Source organism: Ascidia mentula, chromosome 6, assembly GCF_947561715.1.
Source record: "Ascidia mentula chromosome 6, kaAscMent1.1, whole genome shotgun sequence".
Taxonomy (NCBI): Eukaryota; Metazoa; Chordata; class Ascidiacea; order Phlebobranchia; family Ascidiidae; genus Ascidia; species Ascidia mentula.
The window spans coordinates 3,509,531-3,534,845 of record NC_138571.1 but is presented as its reverse complement, the minus strand read 5'-3'; the positions used below and the strand labels follow the sequence as shown (position 1 = coordinate 3,534,845).

General features: G+C 38.8%; 1 protein-coding gene across 1 annotated transcript; it reads right to left on the bottom strand.

Annotated features, from left to right (window-relative positions):
• Positions 1-880: 880 nt before the first annotated feature.
• Positions 881-24,960, bottom strand: LOC145906895 (uncharacterized). Its single transcript, XM_082994357.1, has 18 exons — positions 24,896-24,960; positions 24,663-24,818; positions 24,465-24,584; positions 24,241-24,394; positions 24,067-24,182; positions 22,303-22,410; positions 21,872-21,991; positions 21,429-21,548; positions 11,640-11,759; positions 11,308-11,427; positions 11,101-11,222; positions 10,883-10,979; positions 10,545-10,644; positions 8,201-8,341; positions 7,772-7,934; positions 1,402-1,498; positions 1,199-1,266; positions 881-943 (listed from the first exon to the last, which is right to left on the bottom strand). The coding sequence occupies exons 2-18, from the start codon at positions 24,682-24,684 to the stop codon at positions 881-883; spliced, it is 1,851 nt and encodes a 616-aa protein (XP_082850483.1). The 5' UTR covers positions 24,685-24,818; positions 24,896-24,960.
• Between the last annotated feature and the right edge of the window lie 355 nt (positions 24,961-25,315).

Sequence of the window (25,315 nt, the reverse complement as noted above, 5' to 3'; positions counted from 1 at the left end):
TTGTACAGAAAAAATCATCAAAAAATAAGTTATGATTTACCTTTGGGTTGTGATTTGCAACTACTAAACAAGATGTTAGTATTAATCAGTCTATGTTTGCACAGGATTTTCCACCACGGCTTAGGGAGCCATCCTGCATGTGGTCGTTGGGCATTTTTAGTAACCCAGAATCCTTGCCATGGCCATATCAAACTGGGTATTTCATAAACTGTTTGTTCATATAATTGCATTTAAAAGCGAACAGGCTTATTGGCAACCACACAAAGTGTTCAGGTACATCACAATGTAATGACCTAACGGTCAACCACATTCATACATAAGGGAATTTTAATTTTGTCATGAACCTCATCCTTGTGCAGAACATTGAGCCTTTTCAGACTTATTTGGTTGTTTGACCACAATTGTGTTCAATAGGCCATTGCCCTTACACAATAATTGATGTATTTATAAAAAAAATGTGTATTTACACTGGACAAACAAAGTATTTATCGTCCTTCTGATATTCCGGTGAATAATCAACACACTTTATGTGAAACCATTGTTTGCATCGAGTGCATTCAATCCAAACAACTTCTGAAGAGTCCACACCTTCATCTTTGCATGATTTACAAATGTCTTTGTTGCATTATCAAGACAATTGCATTATCAAGACAGCAATAAAATTTAGGATTTGCAATCTGTACCTTTAAACAAAACCATTTTATGGTGAGATCAATAGGTTGTAGAAATCCCGCAGCCTTAACATTAAAATGATTGAACAAATTATCCCATTATTATTTAGTATTCCAAACCTATACACACTTCCCCAATGACATGACCTGAATCATCGCCATCCCTAGGAAAGCGTATGCTGCAACCCAGTTCTTTCACCAACCATACATCATTGATCATTAATAGATCTGATGCTTATCTTGCTCTTGACAATTTCATCTCTGATGGATGACTATAAAGAAGGAATATGGATTAGTGCATATAAGTTTTATTGTTTAAACACATTTGATTGTTTCACAATGCAACATTGTTACAAAACCTTTTTGGGCATATGACTACAGTTTCTGAAATAGCTTCGTTCCCTGGAGTCGAAGCAATCAAACTCATTGAAAAAAAAAACATGATTCTTACAAATTGCGATTGAAATGTAAACTACACAAACGCAATCGCACGCTATAAAAAAGACCTTGTATACGTGATTACTTACCCGCCGTTCATTCTGTGATATCCCCACATGAGGTCTGCAAGATACAAGTGTTATTTCGGCATTAGATGCTGAATCAGTAAATGTTTTTGAATTAATTGAGATTTAAATAGCGCTACCAAATTAATTTGGCAGGTGTTTCTTTTCTCTTTACCGAAACCGACGTGCCACATATTTGCACGATTTCTATGATCACAATTGCCGACCTAGCTGTGGGGTGGTTACCGAAACCGATGTGCCACACATTTGTACGATATCTATGATCATAATTGCCGACCTAGCTGTGGGGTGGTTCTTTAGCATCTACCGGCAAATACATGTAAAACTCAAAATTTATAACTATTTAATGCATAAACTACAGCTTGGAATGGTCGCATCAGAGACTACTAAGTAGAGACTGAACACTGCGCACGTACCAACGACACAAATAATCCTATTGCTCTGGCAGCACACAACGTATGACGTTATAACTTGCAAAAATGTTAAACATAATAAACTTGATTTTTTAAAATTAAAAAAAAAATTAATTAAAAAGTGTTTTAAGGAAATATTAAGTTTGGTTCCGCTTGAATGCACCTGGTAACTTCGCAACAGTTTCAATGAAAATGCATGGGAAAAAGTTGTGTACCAGAATGTTTTTTCGTATTTGCGTGATTTGCAGCCTTTCTAATTTAGTTTTGGGCTTTGGAAAAACTACTAGAATAGCTCCGCTAACATATTATGACAAAATATCTGTCGTCGTGCAGATATGCAGAGCAGAAGTAGCGATTGCACGTAAATCGTTCGATTACTTGCCTTAATATTATTAATGCGCTATCTGACTAAAAAGAATTCCAATGCTAGTAAAGCGACTAATAAACGAACCTACATATACTAACAGTCCGACTCCAAATAAGGCGCAACAAAATACGAATATATTCTCTATTATATTTCTTTCCAGTTTAAATATGTGTAGATCTTTTGACGATGTATTTACCGTCTAACCTTTCTATCAGCATGCAATGCGTCTCATCGATTAACGTAACAATCCGTGATGTTTTATTCGTACAGTAGCCTACAGGCTACGGAATATTTTTTGATATATTTATTTCAACGTATATATCTCAAAATATATCAAGATTGGGAATGTGACGGCTTTTAATGGACTAAAGTGTAAAAGAAGAGAGAAAGAATGATTAGAGGTTCCAAGCAATGGTTGTTATCGGCGGTGCAGTTACGAGATCGGTGATTGCAAAACAAAAGGGAAGTGAAAATACGAGAAAACGATACTAATTACATGCAACGGGGTTTGGCGACAGTGTGGCGACAGTCTGACGGTTTGAATACATTGGCGGTGACTTTAAACAAAATGCGGTTACTACAAGGAATTTTAACGACCAACATGAGACGCTACACAATCACTCCGAATTGGTTCCAGTTGAATTACACCACCAAGCCATGGATTTTCAATCCTGCATGGACGAGTTTCCAAAATTAAACAATGGATTTGAAGATTTGAACAGCATGTTGATGACGTTGACGGCAGTCAAACTAACACAGGATCGAAACTCGTAAATGGACCGTCTTAATGCATAATTTTTCTGATTCAGATTTCGGTGCATTGTTGTTGCGACCTATTATGCCAAATATGAGTCTCAATCCGGGTCTTAACAATATTATTTATGATTGATGGGAAATTCTATTTGATTAGCGCATTTGACATAAGATCGCACGCGAGTTCTAATTGTTGTGTTTTCCTGACCTGACTTTACTTGAAACTTGATGCAAACATTCCAACAATATTTATTTCAAATGAACAATTTTGGATACGAAATTAACATGCGCAATTATACCAACGCCAAACTGAGTGAATTTACGTCCAAACGCACAGAAAAAATTGAACAGAACCAAATCACAAAACCGATGAACTGAGATGAGCACAGTACAGCTGCGCTGCCCTGCCTCGGCCCTCAGCTGAACGAACACGGAAAGTTTCATTCTTTAAACCGGAGGGAAACAAAGCGAAAAAAAGTGTCGTGAAATGAAGGGCGATCCAAGGACTAACGGTCAGCAAACAGTCAACAAAAGACGCACTCTCACACAAAACAATGAAGCGACACATCTCTAAGGCGACACATTTGAGCTGGACAATAAAATCACATAAAAACACAGTTGTTACGTAGAAACTAGTAACGAGATCAAATCACGTGAGAAAGCAACCGTTGCTATACATTTTGAAATGAGATGCTGGACAAGACGCTACCTAAAATGCCTTAAAGTGCATATGACACGGCCATGACAACTTTGCGTAAAACTAAAGGTACATCTACAACAAACATATATCCAAAGTTTTACGGCTCTACGTCAACTAAAAAATGTAGAAAACTGCACGAAAAGTAACGGCGACCAAAAATCGTAAACCTTTTGCGCTGAGGAGAAAAGGACATCACATAAGGCGCTTGCGTCGAAAAAATGCATTGTTTAGATATAGGGTATAGCAGCAACGACATAACTGTGAGTGGACAAAACGACAATGCTAAACTAATGGTTTGTCTCTGTCGTGTTTTCAAAAGTTCATGTATCACGTTAGCGATCATAAATGCTGTAACAACAAGAACACCCTGTCCCAGTAACTGTTTTATTATTACAAAACTAAATTAGACATAATAGGTCGAACAGCGGCCATCTGACTTCAGCTTAAATTAAAATCAAAATCCGTTTATTGCACTTGTTCACTTTTTGTCCCCTGTTTAATGCAATATTATGCTTAAATCAGTTTTACAATGTTTTCCATTCCTACGCATAAGGCTTGCTGCCAGCACTCGCGCACGACCGAAGTACCTTCTATGACGTCACGCAACAATATCTCGCTTTCGCACGATTTCGTTCGCAGCGGCAAAAGTGCGACTTTGATCAGCTGTATCTCGGAAACCAGTCATCGTATCAAGCTACTTTTTTCGCCAGAAATGTTCTAAAGTTATCCACATTTCTTAGTTTGATTATTAACATGTTTGATTTTTACGTGTCATATGCACTTTAACACAAAAAAAAAACATGGTAAGAGATTCCGGACGTTGATGACGAAACTGGCTGTTATGTGACCATAGTTCATATTTCCATGAATGCAATCGTTGCTATGTAACGTAAAAATACGTAACAATTGTCTTAAACGACCATCGTTCCCTAAAAGATTTGCATTTCATTGTGTCGTTGTATTTTAGAAATTCACCTTAACTCCAAGATGACAACGAGACGCCACATTCAAACATATTCACCAGACGATAACAACACACTACATTATCACCCGTTTTGTTCAGACATCTGCGTCGATTAAATCCTTTTTAACCATTCTAAGTGTTCGACACGCAACACTACCGTTCGACTCGGGCGGCGCGAATAAATGTTAAGTTACCGGTATACAGTACCACGATCAGACCAACGCCATTGTTATCAACCAACGTCCATAAATTAAAATACTACAAGCCGGAGATATCGGTCACGAAAATCCTGCACCATTAACACGAAAATCCTGCACCATGAAGTAGGAAGGTGAGAGCGGTGAAATAAAGAGGACTCTTTTCCTGGAGGAACTGCAGGATGTCAAATCCAACGTCCTGGATAGATGGAGGAGATTGAGAGGAATGCCGCAAGAAGACGCCGTGGTCAGTATCACAATAATCTCACTAAACAATAAGACTGGAGTTTTGTGTTATTGGATGTCGGTGCATCTCTGCCCGTGGTTGATATTTATTGGCATTGTATTTGGTTGCTTGGTGTTTAAATATTATTCGCATAATTTTATGTTCAGCATATTTCGCGCTCTCTTCATTCCGTCTAATTCATTTTTTCTCAACAATTTGTTTCAGGCTGAATATGTTAACCTTGCACGTCGGTGGCCCGGATACGGATCCTACTTGTTTGAAGTTAAAAATCACGACGCGCAGGTTAAACCCTTCTCACTCTGGCGATATCGGCGCAGGGAGCAACTGTGTTTAAACGAGGTCACTCACAGTCCCTAGATCATTTCTCATATGAAAAGTAAGTTTGATCGAACACAATGGTTCGTTTTCAACGCGGGAATACACGAAACTTGTTGCAGTTATTGGCTCTCAACGTTTCTGCTTGTAGGTCTTATAAATAAAATGCAGTTTATTTTACAAAATATAAACATTCAGCCTCAACGCATCCATGTCCAGGAACCGTTGGACTTAAATAAGCACTTGGATCAGCAAATTGTGAAATGACTACCCTTCTTGCGGCGCTTACCATAGTAGTGAGGTAACGTGGAGTCCATATTTCCCTGTACTTTATTTGGCGTCAGAAAACAAAATTGTTGGTAAACTACGGCCGAAATGTTTGATTCGGTCAAATGCCCACTTACAAAAAACTTGAATTTTGAAAATGGCATATACGCTTACGCCCACTCTCAATACTCCGCTCCAGTGATTAAACCTTGCAGTGAGGATTTTTGTTTGTTTTGCCACTTTGACATGTTTTTTTCGCTAGTCAATTTCTTTCTTGCACTTGGTGATCTTTTCTGTCTATTTTGTTTTCGGGAAACCAAATTTTATAACCATAGAAATTACAACCAGCCATAAAGTTGTCAGTCCCACTCATGGCTGTTCAACTTGTGATTAGTAAATTAAATCTTATTTCACAATTTTTTCGCCCCAATCATGACCCACATCCAAAACATGGGTTTCTGTTTAATTTTAACATCTAAATAGCGTCACCAACACGACGACGTCACCAACGCAACTACGATTCCAACCGCTTTTGTACCTATTGTTGTCAAACCTTTTATCCTTAGACTGCCGTTATTTTAGCATTATTATCTGTCTAATATTATTTATTGCACATTTGCTTCAATTTATGGCTTCTTCGATTTGGTGAACACAGTTCCTTGTATGTCTGCGGCAAGCCAGTTGAGGCCTGTGATGTCACAATTGCTTATTGTTACGTTCCAATTATTGCTATTGTTTCACTGTCGCTCGGTTTTACAAAAGAAACAAACCCTGAATTGGGATCGAAAAGAAATTCGTATTTTGAGATCTTGTCGGAAAATTCTGGTTTTTAACATGGCCTGAAACTGACGTTATGACCCCTGGTTTTTGGTGGCTGGAAATTCTATTTATCGAGTAGTTTATTTCGGGTTGAGGAAGCAATTCCACAAAACTTCACTCTCTCCATGCCATCTACATTCTGCCATGGAATGCAACCGGCAGACGCATCAGACCCGTCTGTGTCCACCACAAACTGCCGTGTTAAGTTTGGTTATTAAACACAAGAATGCAAAGCTTTAACCTTGGGAGGTGACAAGATGATTTGCAAAGGAAAGCCAAAGCTAGTATGCTACTCATGTCGAAGCAAACGTTTCAAACACCACTGTGTTCATCATCAGTGCCAAATAAGAATGAGTTGCAGCAAGGTGTGCGCAGAGGTAGGCAGGTAAATGAACAGACAAAAACAACAACACAAATGAAACACGTGACAGACGCCACTCGAATGCCCACGGCCGTGACGTCATCATTTGGGCTGCAATGAGGACCTGGGTGTTGACAACAAACCTTGATACACAATTTACCTTTACATAAAAGCTTTTCCATAAGTCGGTGAAATGGCGCCGCGATATCCGCGCATTTCTGTAAATATTTGCGGTGAATTGTCGTGAATGCATTTTTGGTTTATCAGAGAAAGCCAAACTGAACTGAATCAAATTTACTGACATCCTCGAATCAGAATTCAAATGTCAGACCTGATAGATCAATGTTTATATTTACATGGATTATCAACATAAAGCATGGAAACAGTAGCATGCGATATTACAACAACGACATGATATACAAGGAATGATAAAACGGAATATGTTGTCAATATCTAATTGACACGTTGACATAATTGTATGGAAGAAGTGGCATCTGAAACGCACAAAATGTAATGATAGGTAGTGTCGATGTCATTTGCAATTATTAAATTGTGTTTTTCAGGCATCAACCGTTTTTTTGCTAACGTCGGCTAATAATCATGCTGTAAACCGAGTTCAACTCATTTACGGAGAACGTGCTATTCGTTCGTTGACACGTTGACACTTGGTATGCATTTTCTATATAGGCCACATGTGTTTTGCGGAAAAAAGATACGAAGGGACAGAGGACAAAGGACATATAGGACAGATACTTTTTGTACGCGTGGTTTGTAACGTGTTATTGTTAATCCTCGTGCGCTTGTTTATTATGTATTAAACTGATCGATTGACTTTGGGTTTGATAGCAGCCTTTTTGTCAGGAGTCAGATATACGGCAGTGTTATTATTTGTATAGACGTTTTAAGTAACGCCCTACAAATACCATGATAATAACAAACATACAAGATGAATTTCGTTATTGACACAACATTGTAAGGATTTGTGGAATAAATTCGGTTCGGTATAATTGCTTTCCTGTTATTTACGATTTAAAGACTGTATCAAAACTGGTGAAAGTATTTACAATGTCTGTCAATAATTGTCAATTAACACAACGTTGCCACGGTAACTAACAACGACGCAATGTTAATTTTTGTCACTTTTAACCTCCCCAACATTTATTCGCATTTCACTTTCATCTTGGAGCTCATTATTCCGCCCCATGAATTCTTCCACACGTACCAACTCATAGTGTTGTAAGCAGAAGTTCTCGACCACGGACCATTGAGGAGGGCAAGTGAACAACTACGATACCACCAAGCTCCACCATGAGTCACAGCACAATTACCTACTGCCCTGCAAGTATAATTAAGTCGGTTGTCAGCAACTCTGTGTTACAACTTATTTAAACTCAGTTAAAACTTGCGTTTAACTAAACCTTTAACGCAACCCCTGTTTCAGAGCAATTGATTTTTACAATTGTTGATTTAGGGTAGGCGGTTAACTTTGACAACCAAAATCAACTATTTGAGGAAATGCATTTCATCTTTTTTAAAACAACACCCTTTAATTCGTTAGTGAAACAGAAATATAATCAGACACGTTGTATCATTATTACTCACGTATCATGGTCTCTGCTGCGGGTTGAAAATCTCGCCCCGTTTAGATTTTGCGACCAATCAGACATGGAATCTGTTATATTCCCCGAATATCCGGATATAGTAATTGTGTAAGAACTTCCTTCATCGCCAATGCTGAAAGTACTGAAAACAACAATGTCATAATGTTTAATTTAATGCAAAGTAATTTAAATAACAATTGATAATTTTGCAAAGCTGCAGACAGGGTGTGTACACGCACTGTTTCGACCTGTAAGGTCTCATCAGTGCAGCTGTTGAGTGGCACTGTGCTAGCTTTCACACTAGCAGGCACACTAGTCTCCACTTTGTGGTACCTTTCGGTCAACGTCGATCTGCAGGGTACCCTATACTAGGTACCGAACAACAGAGACGACGAACCACTGTGGAGCGCACTATGGCCAAACGGAACTGCTTGTTCGTCGTCTCTGTTGTTCGGTACCTAGTATAGGGTACCCTGCAGATCGACGTTGACCGAAAGGTACCACAAAGTGGAGACTAGTGTGCCTGCTAGTGTGAAAGCTAGCACAGTGCCACTCAACAGCTGCACTGATGAGACCTTACAGGTCGAAACAGTGCGTGTACACACCCTGTCTGCAGCTTTGCAATATTATGGCTTTTTTTGCACATATATTACATTGGTGTTTTTTGCCTTTTGCACTATCGGTTGCCAAGCAGTTCCGTTTGGCCATAGTGCGCTCCACAGTGGTTCGTCGTCTCTGTTGTTCGGTACCTAGTATAGGGTACCCTGCAGATCGACGTTGACCGAAAGGTACCACAAAGTGGAGACTAGTGTGCCTGCTAGTGTGAAAGCTAGCACAGCGCCACTCAACAGCTGCACTGATGAGACCTTACAGGTCGAAACAGTGCGTGTACACACCCTGTCTGCAGCTTTGCAATATTATGGCTTTTTTTGCACATATATTAAATTGATAATTTGTTGTTTTAAATCAATTCGCTTACATTGGTTTGTTGCTCGTGGAAATAATTGTTAAACATAAACTCTTTATGACGTAATAAACGACATGTGTCATACATTGTGTTGTGTTATGTGGGATAATTATTTTTCAACTAAGCAATAAACACTGAGTGGGATTGGAAGTTTTGAGAAGGAAACCCAGGTATTTTTCAACTTTAAGTTTACAAACGACTTGACGTCAATTTTTAAGCAACCTGAAACCTGTTCCATTTAAATAAGATATCAATCAAGCATACGATGCTGACATTACAAGATATTTGGAATATCTTACAGGAAAAGCAAAAGTTAGATGAGTTTTTGACGAGACTATTCTGTAACCCGCATTTAGCTATGTTGTTTGTGACATAATTTCTTAATATTTCTCATCCTACGTCACTGGCAGGGTACGGTCAGTACTTTCAGTACAAAGGTCAGTACTTGGCACTCAATATTTTACCAGGTATTTACATTTTTAACGAATAATTTAATTATTGTATTTTCACTATATCTGTTATACTCTTTTAACTTTTTCCACCGCATGGCATTACCAATAAGTGTTCAAAACACAGCAAATACAGATCATTTTATTTATTTTCCGACTACTTTCGTGTATTTCGTTACCGACTAATTATCGAGCTAAAACCCTAACATTTCCCACCGGATAAGAACCACTTGCCTAAGGAATTAACTCTGCAGGCCAATGCACCCACTTTCTTGAATATAGACCCAACAATATCCAATCAACCACGCAACGACCAGCAGCTAACCCAGGGGTGGGCAAAGAGAAAACAGAGAGTTTACACTACATAACTTATACACTGAAAATCAAGTTGTGTCATCATCTTATTAATCGCGATTACAAGATTTTTGTTGCCTCATTCAAAACATTGGGAGCCGAGAATGTTGGACAGCAAATCGAAATTTTAAACAATATAATAATCTATTTATCCGATATATCGATGCGGGACACAGCACTAATATTCAATGGATTGCTGCCATCAATTGTCAAACGGTTTGGCCGTGGTTAATTTCGCTTGAACTGTCTTCCAGATACCTACGCTTCAGAAGATTTGGAATCAAGGGAAAGACAATTTTTTGCAGCCACATTCTCTAAGCGCAAAAAGGTGGCGTTCGACCGAATCCGAGCCCCACTGAGCTCGGTCCCGGCAAACCACTCTGAACCAAGAGAATGCATTGAAACACAGCAAGAATATTCTGTGTTGCTTCAACTTTTTTGGGGATCTGATGTAATAAGGCGGGTATTCCCCTAATGTCTTTTAAGATTTTGTTATGACGACCTGGCAGCATCGGGTAAATTATCGTTCGAACAAAGGCATTAAATGGAAAACGTTAAATACGTCATAGTCTTACCTATACTCGGCAAATCCTTGTCCTCCGGAAAAATCGCGAAGGTCAACACGAAGGCGACATCTAGCGGACGCACTAGTGATTTGATGCAGTTTCTCCAAGCCTGATAAAATTTGTTGGTTGCAATAATATTGCTAAAAACACTGGAATTCAATTTGGATTAAATAATACTGTATGACATGTTTGTTTGGTAGGCCTGTGTATTTAACTGGGTGTGCAATATCTAGTAAATGCATTAAATTTAAAACCAACTATTCTTTAAAATTTAACAGCAGTTGTATTTAGTTTTTATTTAAACATGCAAGACGTTTAGTTAAGGATTGTTTTATGGGAATACAAACCCATCCAAAATTCTGTTGATAGATTCCCAAACCCGTTCTTGTAATCCACCCAATATCTATCGAAACTCACAGATCCATCATAACGACGCTGGAACACCTGGTATTTATCATAACAAAGGCAAGGCGTTCAGACAATAACTTTACATGCAAACAACCACCGAACGCTTCCAAAACCAATAAACTTAGGATACAGTTCTAGCCTCGAGAAGCAAACTCACTAGCCAAGCTCCTCCACCAGCCATGTCGCAATATCCCTGGAAAGTCAGAGGAGAAGTTAAATTGTAGACTCCGCTTACGTTAAGGCCGTTTTGTAACGCGTCGTTGCAAGTTGGAAACGAGCCTAGGTTTCGAACAACATGAACATTGTTAATAAATTGCATTCCTTCCATCCAGAAAGATCCAAACACAAAACTACAAAATCTTACCTTTTTCACAATGTGATCCGCTGTACCCGTGGGTACATGAACAATTGTAGGAGGTTTTTGTGTCAATGCAAGTTCCATTGTTCTGGCAAATACCAGGATTTTGTGCACAGAAATCTGGATCTACAAAGGAATCAAATATCATGATCTGAAGTTGCATTCTCATTTCTAGGGAAGAGTTTATCGTCATACAGCATGTGGCATCCTCGAATGAAGGCCATCATTTTTCTCTTTTCTACTGGCCGGTAACAAATGCATCACGGACTCAAACCGGTTCGCGGACCGAATGTTGGAATGCTTGTATTTGTATATTGTAAAAACGACGTCAAACTTACAACAATCAATGCCATCTCCGGTGTAGTTTGCGTTGCACGAACATTGGAAACTGCCGACGGTGTTGATGCAAGTTGCATGTTGATGACAGTTGTGCATTACATTCGCGCATTCGTTTATGTCTGAATATGATAATTACGATCAATTTTAGTGGATGGTTACATGCTGAGTGGCTTTTAGCTCCGTAGAAAGCGCGGGACATGAAGTTCATTAAAGAACAGCACCTCCAACACGGCTATAGGGAAAAGTTCGTAAGGACGAAAACTCAGAACTATCAAATATTCTGCTGCTTAAACATGAAAAACTTTAGAACATGAAATAATTAACATTTTCTTCCTTTTGGTTGACGTCAGCTAATAATTTTAGCGCCAGAATTCAAGTGAGTTGTAGCGTATTATTTTAGAGCATTTTTTTTCATTTTGAAATCTTTTGTGATTTATCTGGCACATTTCTATCAGTACCAAATATTCCAGCTTTTATGGCAATTTCTTACCTATTTCACAGTCTGACACGATCGACCCGGGGTTGCAAGAACAATGTTGGTCGTTGACTCCAGACAAACATTCACCGTTGCTAGAACAAGTTCTCGAACAATCTTCATCTGAAATATTGGAAAACAAGCGTTATTTCCATGATAATTTATTTTCACTTTCAATCCCTGTTTATCTGTTAGAAGGCTTTTTGTTAACTTACGAGTGAACGAAAAGTATTGACTTGATGAACCGCACGATTTGCTGGTTACACCACCCTTCGTCGAACTAATAAATGAGCGTCTTCCGTTTCTAGAATAAAACGTCACGTATCCTCCACTTCCTGAAAATGTTCATGGTTGATTCAAACAAACGACAAAGTGTTAATTACACCAACTTACGCGACAAGATACCAGCGTGAATGGCAGAGGCACAAACCGAGGAATTACTGTGGTACGAATTTGTTCCACAGACGTAGTTTGACGAACAACCAGGTGGACAAAATACATCAGTTACAGAAAACTCACTGTTTCCGGTCGTGCTGCATTTCACTATATTTCCATACATAGTAATTATTTATTCCAACTACAACGCTACCCGGAGCACAACTTACTTTCAAATGTGTACGACCATCTTGCAAACGAACAAGATTTGCTTCTCACTCCGTTCCTGTCCAATCCTTTATATTCATGTATTGGGTCACTTTTGTATACTTCAAAGTAGCCTCCATCATCTTTACAAAAATATTTGCCTTGAGTTCATATCAAAGAAAATGCGATAAACACGCCAGGGTACTGTCACTGTAACTTACTATCCATCATTCCTGCATGCATTGCAGCCAGACAAAGGGGACCAGAGGCGTAATCATCACTTCCACACAAATCCGAATATTGTCTCCAGCAGTTGTGTGGGCAGATTACTTTTGAAATTGAGTGATTTAAATCTGATAATTTTGTGTCGCACGTTGCTGTGGAAACGAAATACTTAGTAGACTTATAAGCAGTACAAATTTTATGAGTAAATTTGAAACGCAGCTTACCTGTCAACGAATTGCATTGATTCTTGTATTGCAGGTAACAAAGAAGGAAAGCTTGCAAATAATACTTTAACATTATTGCTACATAAAATGAAAGTAAATGTGCTACAAATAAACAAGAAATTTAAAGGTGTGAAGCAAATTAAAAATCGCAATATTAATAGTTTATCTCGTATCTATTTCCGAAAACGGATTTGCGATGTTTTTTTCTCTCAAAAATATTTCTCTGTGTATAAAAAGCTCTGTACATTGAATTCGAAGCTTCGTATCTACTTGCAAAACCACAACCTACTGATATCTGTTCATTTGTTTCAATAAGCTTTAACCGTTAATTACAATTGTTTATAAAAATGACGAAACGACCAAACCATTTTCAGATGTCATAATGATTTTTGGTTTAATCCACTCCAACTGAAATTGTTAATGATCATCACCAATTTGGGACAGGCGCTGTTGGTATAACCATAACAGCTGGTCACTGGAACTGGAGAGGTTTCTAATTAAACCAGAGTCACAAAATACGAAACACCACCTTCATGCTGAAAAAAAGACACACTCTTCAAACTGGTTTTGCGAAGTGATCTGATGTAAAAGAAAGTTCCAGCTACATGTACAATAGCTTGCTTAAGTTACAGCATCCTTGTTTTCAAGCTTCCGCAACATAGAAGGAAGTTCTGAGAGTAGAAACCCCCTGTCTGTGAACCGAAACAGGAACATTGACTGAGTAATCCATCCATCCGTGCGCTTATGCTGAACCGTGGAGTGATCCAAAACGTGACCAAACCAAACAAACTGTTTACAACGAGTTATGCGGCAATTGATTACAAGCTGAGGGACTTAGCCGAGAAATTGTCCTTTTTGATTCACCCGTGATTTTGTTCAATGATTTATTTGTGTCTCGCGGTTTTGCACGATTCAAATACATAATGTTTTTTGAAAACTGAAAAAATGTGCGAAAATGGTGCAAATACTTGTTGCTTAGTCCAAACAAGTCAAGTAGCCACACTAACGGGTTTGTCAAAAAACAAAGCATCCCCTTTTACTCTATGTGTGTTGTTTTGCGTAATGAAAGGGAAATCGTAACTGTACATTTACCAACGGTAGATACAGGTCTAGTTGTCTGCACCGATACTCATCCATCTTGCACACCGTGACATTTGCAGCTGCCAGACACCTTTCCCGTCTAGGGAAGCTCGACTGGAAGGGAAGTTATTACACAACATGGCAATATAACCGATCTCAATTACAGTAAGGAAAATTTGGCGCAAACATATATTCTAAGCAAGTACGGGAAACAAACAACAATTCCAACCACGTGTTATTTGATCGGATATAACGTAAGCTCGTTTCAACCTTCATTTAACATGCGAATATTCACATGCAAATAATCAATTCATGCAAACTAACGTATTTAGTATTTTGATCTAACGATCTACAGTTAAAAGCACAAGGAAACTGGTTTTACAAGAGATAAAAATTCTGTCTTTCACAGCTGCAGCTAAGGCTTGCTTTTCGTGGAACGACCAATCATTTTCAGATGTCATAATGATTTTTGGTTTAATTAACTCTAATTGAAATTGTTAATGATCATCACCAATTTGGGACAGGCGCTGTGTGCATAGCCACAACAGCAAGACATCTGAACTAGAAAGGTTTCTAATTAAACCAGAATCACAATGTACGGGGCACCATTTTTATGCTAAACAAAAAAGACACACTCTTCAAACTGGTTTTGCGAAGTGATCTGATGTAAAAGAAAGTTCCTGATACTTGCACAGTAGCTTGCTTAAGTTACAGCATCCTTGTTTTCAAGCTTCCGCAACACAGAAGGAAGTTCTGAGAGTAGAAACCCCCTGTCTGTGAACCGAAACAGGAACATTGACTGAGTAATCAATCCATCCGTGCGCTTATGCTGAACCGTGGAGTGAATAATGTAATTTACAACTCCGACCCGTTTGACCAAACCAAACAAACTGTTTACAACGAGTTATGCGGCAATTGATTACAAGCTGAGGGACTTAGCCGAGAAATTGTCCTTTTTGATTCACCCGTGATTTTGTTCAATGATTTATTTGTGTCTCACGGTTTTGCACGATTCAAATACATAATGTTTTTTGAAAACTGAAAAAATGTGCGAAAATGATGCAAATACTTGTTGCTTAGTCCAAACAAGTCAAGTAGCCACACTAACGGGTTTGTCAAAAAACAAAGCATCCCCTTTTACTCTATGTGTGTTGTTTTGCGTAATGAAAGGGGAATCGTAACTGTACATTTACCAACGGTAGATACAGGTATAGTTGTCTGCACCAATACTCATCCATCTTGCACACCGTAAAATTTGCAGCTGCCAGACACCTTTCGCGTCGAGGAAAGCTTGACTGGAAGGGAAGTTATTAAACAACATGGCAATATAACCGATCTCAATTACAGTAAGGAAAATTTTGTCCGAACATATATTCTAAGCAAGTACGGGAAACAAACAACAATTCCAACCACGTGTTATTTGATCGGATATAACGTAAGCTCGTTTCAACTTTTATTTAACATGCAAATATTCACATGCAAATAATCAATTCATGCAGACTAACTTATTTCGTATTTTGATCTAACGATCTACAGTTAAAAGCACGAGGAAACTGGTTTTACAAGAGATAAAAATTCTGTCTTTCGGTCATTCACAGCTGCAGCTAAGGCTGGATTTTCGTGGAACAGCATTTGGCTGAGCCCAGAATAAACAAACCAACATCATGGTTTTCTGTGGTAAAAGTAATAAGGAATCAGGAAAACTGCACGTGAATTTTAGGCTAAGACAATCAGCCAAGCATTGTCATGTTATCTATTGCTTTGTTTTGTTATGATAATGAAGCGATACCTCCCGCATCCCACTTTAGAACATCAAATGCAAACGTGGATAACATTGTTCAAAAAATCAACGAATCTCCGCAAATCTCCGCAAATCAACTCATTTCAATATTTTTTTCAAGTTCAAGCTTAATTTTTCTGATAATTATTTATTTAATAAGACATTGAATTCCACGTGAGTGCAGTAACTATTATGAGTGATATAATTTATTAGGAAAGCATGAAATCATGTAAGTTACTTTTGATTTCACAATGTGTTCTATCGAACCTTCTATTTTTCGATTGAACAAATATAAATCATAGATGTTGTTTGTACACTTCAACATTATGACGTGTCATAGACATTATTTGACTGCGTGCTTTAAATAAACAACACAGGTAATTAAACAAAAAAGTGCCTTGTGTCATTTCCGCCACAGTAATGTTTCTGATTTATACGAATTTAAAGCATCATCGAACGTTTGTTGGACGCGTATTTTCCAATCTCTTACACCTTCGTCTTAACTTTTGATATTTTCGGAGGTAACGTTGGAAACTAATTGTTCATAAGTTGCTTGTTATCCGCAAGACTTTAACTGACTGATGTCACACTTGATGTTACACAATACACTAAATTACATCTTCCAGATAGTTGCCACAATATTGCGCTCAATTCAAAAGATTTTGTGAAAACATTTTCCTGCTATCCGCGTTAACCTCATAACCTCACCGGTCATAGATTGTATACAAGAGGTGAATATGCATTGGTCGAAATTTTCAGTCAACTTGTATACTATTGTAGAGTCTGGGATCAAGAAAACTGTAAGTTTAGGCAAGGGAAGTTAGAGGTTCAATCGGCGGTCTCAAAGTGGTTGATGCTTTATTAAGTTGCGCAGCCAAACTGGAGACAAGCATAACGCTCGTTCATGAAGCGACAACCGCGACACGAGAAAGACAATGGCGCGCTTCGATGCACAGGCGAACAGTGTAGTCACCACAATCTAAATTTTACTTTTCGCCCCACCTAAAAAATGTGCACAGAGGTGAAAAGTTGCCAAACACACTTTCCCACCGGTTGATTTGGTCACACACACACATATATATGTATTAAGGGATGGGTTATTGTTGTATCTGCTTCGGTGAAGCTGGTTCACAGGAAGGCGCATATTCGGACGTGGATAACCTGTTTGTTGTCTGTGATATAGGATATGGTATAACAACGATTTTAGATTTGTTTTTTCCATGGTTAATTCCAAAACGTAAACTTTTATATAAATTGATCAACTTGTCAATAGGAAAAACAACATGAGAATTACATTTATATAGAATGGTGTTTTCAGTGAGCAATCACAGGGCTATCGCGCTGGTCGCGAGGCGTTCACTTAATGCATATTTTTTTAGCTCATGAACTTTCACTACACCGGACAACGAGTCCGTAGAGCAGCGCGAGACTGCTAGTCGCACCTGTCGCCCCAACTACGCAAGTGACCAGAACCCACACGGTTAGTTGCTGAGCCTGAAGCCATGCATTGTGCAGTGGGTGAATCTTGGAAATTACTGAAGACATGTTTTGATTTCTTTTGACTGTTAATTTGAACTTTTGATACATGACAATCCTCAAAGCGATTATTATTTGTATATTATCCTCAGTTATCTGTCTTTTTTTGCCGTACATGCTGGTGGCAAAAGTGGTTTGAAGACGTTGGTGCCAGCTTTTAACTAAAAGGTTACTGAGTGTTGAAAACTCAATGGCTGATCGTTCGGGATCCCAACCCAAAATAAATTTGTCTGTTTAGATGGCTAAATAAACGCAACCGCAATACATTTTTGGAAAATATCCATGCAAAAACCAACCAACAGTTGCTTTAACATTCAGTGAATAAGCACGTTACACCTAAAACTAACCATTGTTTCCAAACATGGAGCATTTGTTACGAAACAAATTCCATTTTCCGTTCAATCGGACCTTAAAAGAGACATAGCAGCCTACAAAATGCAAGGTTTTTAATTGTATTGTCGTTATTTTGACGCGTATTCCACTTATGCAAGTACAATAATCCTGTGATCGAAATAAGCCTGGTCGTTCTCATGCGTTAGTTACCAAATACGACATATTTACTATTCGATACGCACGACAATTTTTCTCAAGATGTTCGAAACGCAGAAAAAATCGACGCCCTGGAGGGCAACCAATTGAAAATCCCGGAAAGAATATTTTTGCCATTGCATGGAAAAGGCTTGGGGACAACATTGAATTGCAAATTGCATGAGGTTTTTGTTTTTTGACTTTTTCACAAAAACAATTGACACTTTTGAAGTCTTTTTTACTAAAATAATTTTCGACCTATGATAAAACCTTTCCCGGTAAAATGGCGCCGCGATATCCGCGCATTTATGTAAATATTTGGTCAGAGAAAGCCATACTGAACTGAATCAAAAAAACTGACATCCTCGAATCAGAAATCAACTGTCAAATCTGATGGATCAATGTTTATATTTACATGGATTATCAACATAAAGCATGGAAACGGTTGCATGCGATATTACAACAACGACACAAGGAATGGTAAAACGGAATATGTTGTCAATATCTAATTGACACGTTGACATAATTCTATGGAAGAAGTGGCATCCGAAACGCACAAAATGTAATAATAAGCAGTTTCGACGTCATATTTGCAATTATTATGTTGTGTTTTTCCGGTTTTTATTAACATCGGATAATAAACACGCTGTAAACCAAGTTTAACTCATTTACGGCGAATGTGCTATTCGTTCGGAATCAATTCGATTCGGTATAATTGCTCTCATGTTATTTACGATTTAAAGCCTTTATCAGAACTGGTGAAAGTATGTACAATGCCCGTCAATAATTGTGAATCAACACAACGTTGCCATGGTAACTAACAACATAAGGTTACTTTCATCACTTTAAACCTTCTCAACATTTATTCGCATTTCACTTTCATCTTAGAACTCATTATTCCGCTCCATGAATTTTTCCAATGATACCAACTGATAGTGTTGACACCAGTAGAAGTTCTCGACCACGGACCATTGAGTTGGGCATTCGAACAACTATGATGCCACCAAGCTCCACCATGGATCACAGCACAATTACCTACTGACCACCTGCAATTATAATTAAATCGGTTGTCAACAACTCTGTGTTGCAACTTATTTAAACTCAGTCAAAACTTGTGTTTAACTAAAACTTTAACGCAACCCCCTGTTTCAGATTGATTTAGGGTAGGCGGTTAACTTTGTCAACAATATCAACTATTTGAGGAAATGCATTTCATATTTTTTTAAACAACTCGATTTAATTCGTTAGTAAAACAGAAACATAATCAGACACGTTGTATCATTATTACTCACTTATCATTTTCTCTGTTGCGAGTTGAAAATCTCTCCCCGTTATTATATGTCATGGAATCTGATATATTTCCCGAATATCCGGATAAAGTAATTGTGTAAGAACTTCCTTCATCGCCAATGCCGAAATTACTGAACACAACAATGTTATAATGTCTAATTTAATGCAAAGTGATTTAAATAACAACGGATAATTTGTTGTTTTAAATCAATCCGCTTACATTGGTTTGTTGCTCGTGGAAACGATTGTTAAACATAAAACCCTTTATGACGTAATAAACGACATGTGTCATACATTGTGTTGTGTGGGATAATTATTTGTCAACTAAGCAATAAACACTGAGAGGGATTGGAAGTTTTGAGAAGGAAACCCAGATATTTTTCAACTTTAAATTCACAAACGACTTGAGGTCAATTTTTAAGCAACCTGAAACCTGTTCCATTTAAATAAGATGTCAATCAAGCATACGATGCTGACATTGCAAGATGTATTTGGAGTAGCTTGCAGGACAAGCAAAAGTTAGATGAGTTTTTGCCGAGACTATTCTGTAACAGGCATTAAACTGGTTATTTTCGCTTTAGCAAAAGTTAGATGAGTTTGGCCGTGGTTAATTTCGCTTGAACTGTCTTCCAGATGCCTATACGCTTCAGAAGATTTGGAATCAAGGGAAAGAAAATTTTCTGCAGCCACATTCTCTAAGCGCAAAAAGGTGGCGTTCGACCGAATCCGAGCCCCACTGAGCTCGGTCCCGGCAAACCACTCTGAACCAAGTGAATGCATTGAAACACAGCAAGAATATTCTGTGTTGCTTCAACTTTTTTTGGGATCTGATGTAATAAGGCGGGTATTCCCCTAATGTCTTTTAAGATTTTGTTAGTTATGACGACCTGGCAGCATCGGGTAAATCATCGTTAGAACAATGGCATTTGAATGACAACGTTAAATACGTTATAGTCTTACCTATACTCGGCAAAACCTTGACCTCCGGAAAAATCCTGAAGGTCAACACGAAGGCGACATCTAGTGGACGCACTGGTGATTTGATGCAGTTTCTCCAAACCTGATAAAATTTGTTCTTTGAAATAATATTGCTGAAAACACTGGAATTTAGATTGGATTAACTGATACTGTAATTAAAACATTTTGCTTGGTAGGCCTGTATATTTAACTGGGTGTGCGCAAGTTATAACACTCAACCCAACCATTATTCAAAATTTAACAGCAGTTGTACTTTTTTTTGTTCAAACTCGGAAGTTTTTGTTCAAACTCGTAAGGCGTTTACTTAAGGATTGCTTTATTGGAATACAAACCCATCCAAAATTCTGTTGATAGATTCCCAAACCCATTCTTGTAATCCACCCAATCTCTATCGAAACTCACAGATCCATCATAACGACGCTGGAACACCTGGCATTTATCATAATCAAGGTAAGATGTTCAGACAACGCAGAAGTAATGCCATGCTTACGCATAGCAAGGCGGGATCGCCCCACAGCGCAGGCCCTTTATATTTGGCGATCACAGCTCTAATATTCTGATCATAAGGTTCACAGGCTTCGCAGCCAAGGCATTGCAGCCAAGCTGGATCAGCCACTTTTCCCGACAAGTCGGAGCGAGATCTGAAAAATCAAGCTCCCGGTGAGGTTTGAACTCACGACCTGGGCTAACCAGGCCCAACGCTCTACCAACTGAGCTACAGGAGCTCAGTGGCTTCACGGGGTATATTGTGGCCAAGGAAAAGTGGCTGATCCAGCTTGGCTGCAATGCCTTGGCTGCGAAGCCTGTGAACCTTATGTTCAGACAATAACTTTTTTCGCAACCATTAAATTTATGATACAGTTCTAGCCTCAAGAGACAAACTCACCAGCCAACCTCCGCCATCCATTTCGCAATATCCCTGGAAAATCAGAGGCGACGTTAAGTTGTAGACTCCGCTTACGTTAAGGCCGTTTTGTAACGCGTCCTTGCAGGTTGGAAACGAGCCTATGTTTCGAACACCATGAACATTGTTAATAAATTGCATTCCTTTCATCCAAAAAGAACCAAACACAATGCTGCAAAATCTTACCTATTTCGCAATGTGATCCGCCGTACCCGTGGGCACATGAGCAATTGTAGGAGGTTTTTGTACCCATGCAAGTTCCATTGTTCTGGCAAATACCAGGATTTTGTGCACAGAAATCTGGATCTAAAAAGGAATCAAGTTTCATGATCTGAATTTGCATTCTTACTCCAAGGGAAGAGTTGACTTCACGGCCCTACAGAACACTAGGGTGATAGGTTGTGTAAAAAGTGGTTTACTTAGTGTGTAATTCGATTATAACCACAGTTAAGCACCCAAGGTAATTTCGTTTAACTGATCGTCATACAGCATGTGGCATCCTCAAAGAAGGCCATCATTTTTCTCTTTTCTACTGACCGGTTACAAATGCATCACGGACCCAAACCGGTTCGCGACCCGGAGGTTGAAATCCCTGTATTTGAATGTTGCAAAAACGAAGTCAAACTTACAACAATCAATGCCATCTCCGGTGTAGTTTGCGTTGCAAGAACATTGAAAACTGCCGACGGTGTTGATGCAAGTTGCATGTTGATGACAGTTGTGCATGATATTCGCGCATTCGTTTATGTCTGAATATGATAATTACGATCAATTTCAGTGGACTGTCACATACTGAGTGGCATTTAGCTCCGAAGTAAACGCGAGTCATGAACTTCATTAAGAATAGCATCTTCAACACGGCTATAAGTGAAAGTTCGAAAGGCCGAAATCTCAGAACTATCAAATATTCTGCTGCTCAAACATGAAAAACATTACATGAAATATGTGCTTGGAGCGTTTACTTTATGCAGGATTTGTTTTTAATTTTCAAGTGTTTTGCGATTTACCTGGCAAATTTCTCTTAGTACCAAATATCCCAGCTTCCAGGGCAATTTCTTACCTCTTTCACAGTTTGACCCGATCAACCCGGGGTTGCAAGAACAATGTTGGTCGTTAACTCCAGACAAACATTCACCGTTGTTAGAACAAGTTCTCAAACAATCTTCATCTGAAATATTGATGGGAAAGCAAACGTTAGTGTAAACGTCTTTGTTTGTTTTGTTTTTCACACGCTTTATTTCTTCTTGTATTTTCACTTTGACTCACACGTTTTTTCTTTGTTGATTTTCACACTCACCTTTTATAATATATTTGTAATTATTTCGATTTTACTCGTTTTTATACGCCCGAGCAGTCACGCTTGCGTGGCAAACGTGGGCAGTGATGATTGGTGTAAGTGCTGGCGGCTGAAATAATGCGGGAAAAGCCAGGCAGTTCTCTGGTGCTGGCGCGTAGAAAACACCGTTTTGGTGGGAGATCGTATGATGTATTTTTTGATGAACGCTAGTGGTAGTGGAATGTCATTTTTATGCAAGTTTTAGAACAAACGTTGTTATATTCGCACTTTTATCAGTTTTATTCCTTTATACCTGTTAGCGTATTTCTGTTGTATTACAAAAGTAGCCACCTTGGTCGTGTTCCTCCAGGTTTCTGCGATAGGCCTTCAGTGTAACCAAGTTAGGAGGACACACTAATTTCGGTTACATTTGGCTAGCACGCCAGGACTCTGCTCTCGCTTGTAAGGGGTTTCAGAGAACTTCGTTTTATAATGTCTTTTAATTTATTTTGATCGCCACCGCGCTTTGTACCGGGACAAGATGTTGGTCCCTGATGCTTTGAAAGCTCTTGGCGACAAGGCGTTTCCCACGGAGGAGACCATTAAAAATGAAGTTTTATATTCATTACTCTTTGTTAGCATAGGACACTTGCAAATATTTTGCCCAATGCAAGGTAAGCGCGGCTTTCATACCAGTTTTACGCCTCGCAGGAATTTCAATAAAAGACCTGGTACCCCTGTGACCCAAGAGGCAAAAGCAAGTGTATGTTTGAAGGACACCGAACCCAAAACTTCGAATCCTACCAATAATCAGAACACGAGCGAGAGTCCCACCAAACCCCAATTAGTCCGGTTTGTCAACGTTTCCATCGCTTCGGAGCCGGTATGTGCTTTAGTTGATACTGGTGCAAGTGTCTCTTTGATTAGTCAACAGAGTTTAGAGACGTTGACCAATAACCGCCTCAAAATCTCCCCGCTGGGCCAAAACGAACGTTTTTTTGGAATTAACGGTAGTTTGGTTTCAGTTATTGGAAAAATCACGTTAAACTGGGAGGGCAAGATGTCCCCACTTGTTTATATGTCGCTTCGGACGTCAATCACCACTTAATTTTGGGATTGGAATTTCTGTAGTAGAACCGCTGCAGTGTGTGTTACGACAAAAATTTGTTGACAGCGGGCCGTGCTAAGGTGCCATTACTCTTGTCGTAACATGGAATACGATGCGGCCCTGATAAGGTACGATCAGTTGAAGATCGGTCAGTACCAAAATCTGAAAAACAGGTGCGTCAATTTGTGGGTCTTACTTCGTATTACAGAAAGTTTGTTAAAGATTACGCTCGTATCGCCTCCCCCTTACACAAATTAACAGAAAAGAGACGTCGTTTTGTCTGGACGGACAGTTGCCAGCAGGCGTTCGCCAGCCTGAAAAGAATTCTGACAACAGCTCCAGTCCTACAGTATCCCGACTTTCGGTTACATTATTTCGTTGATCATTTATTTTCACTATCAATCGCTGTTTATCTGTTAGAAGGCTTTTTGTTAACTTACGAGTGAACGAAAAGTATTGACTTGATGAACCACACGATTTGCTGGTTACGCCACCCTTGGTCGAACTAATAAATGAGCGTCTTCCGTTTCTAGAATAAAACGTCACGTATCCTCCACTTCCTGAAAATATTCATGATTGATTCAAACAAACCACAAAGTGTTAACTACACCAACTTACGCGACAAGATACCAGCGTGAATGGCAGATGCACAAACCGAGGAATTCTTGTTGTACGAATTTGTTCCACAGACGTAGTTGGACGAACAACCAGGTGGACAAAATACATCAGTTACAGAAAACTCACTGTTTCCTGTCGTGCTGCATTTCACTATATTGATATTAATAATATAATAATAATTATTTATTCCAACCAAAACGCTACCCGGAGCATAGCTTACTTTCAAATGTGTACGACCATTTTGCAAACGAACAAGATTTGCTTCTCACTCCGTTCCTGTCCAATCCTTTATATTCATGTATTGAATCACTTTTGTATACTTCAAAGTAGCCTCCATCATCTTTACAAAAACATTTGCTTTGAGTTCATATCAAAGAAAATCCGGTAAACGTGCCAGGGTACTGTCACTGTAACTTACTGTCCATCATTCCTGCATGCATTGCAGCCAGACAAAGGGGACCAGAGGCGTAATCATCACTTCCACACAAATCCGAATATTGTCTCCAGCAGTTGGGTGGGCAGATTACTTTTGAAATTGAGTGATTTAAATCTGATAACTTTGTGTCACACGTTGCTGTGGAAACGAAATGTTTAGTAGACTTATAAGCAGTACATAAAAATTTTATATTGTAAATTTGAAACGCAGCTTACCTGTCAACGAATTGCATTGATTCTTGCATTGCAGATAACAAAGCAGGAAAGCTTGCAAATAATACTTTAACATCATTGCTACATAAAATGAAAGAACCATTTTTTGATTTTTTCTTGGCCATGCATTCAAGCTTAAACAAACCTGGAAATCTGATTGCTGCCAGGCATATTGCAATTTAAAATTTTTCCTCTGGCATAAAAATATACGTGCTGTATTTTTGCGACGTTTCGTCTGCCATTCAGCGAGACTTCATCTGATATTAATACCGTAATTTCAGTAAACTACCTTTGTTGTGGTGTCATTGTTCAACAATGTACCGGTATCCCTATCAATCACCATTGTTATGGCACGCTTAAAATAGACCGGCAGTATCCGGTAAGGATGAAACGCCCACTAGCGGAACAGTGTTTCTGATTACC

What these genes read in the sequence shown, in the direction of transcription:
- LOC145906895 (XM_082994357.1), bottom strand. Translation starts at nt 24,684, where the DNA reads ATGCATGCAGGAATGATGGACA. An exon ending in CGGAGATGGCATTGATTGTT is followed by an intron (nt 21,549 to 21,871) that starts GTAAGTTTGACT and finishes ATTCCTTTTTAG; the next exon opens with ATCCAGATTTCTGTGCACAA. An exon ending in TATCACAGAATGAACGGCGG is followed by an intron (nt 944 to 1,198) that starts GTAAGTAATCAC and finishes CCTTCTTTATAG; the next exon opens with TCATCCATCAGAGATGAAAT.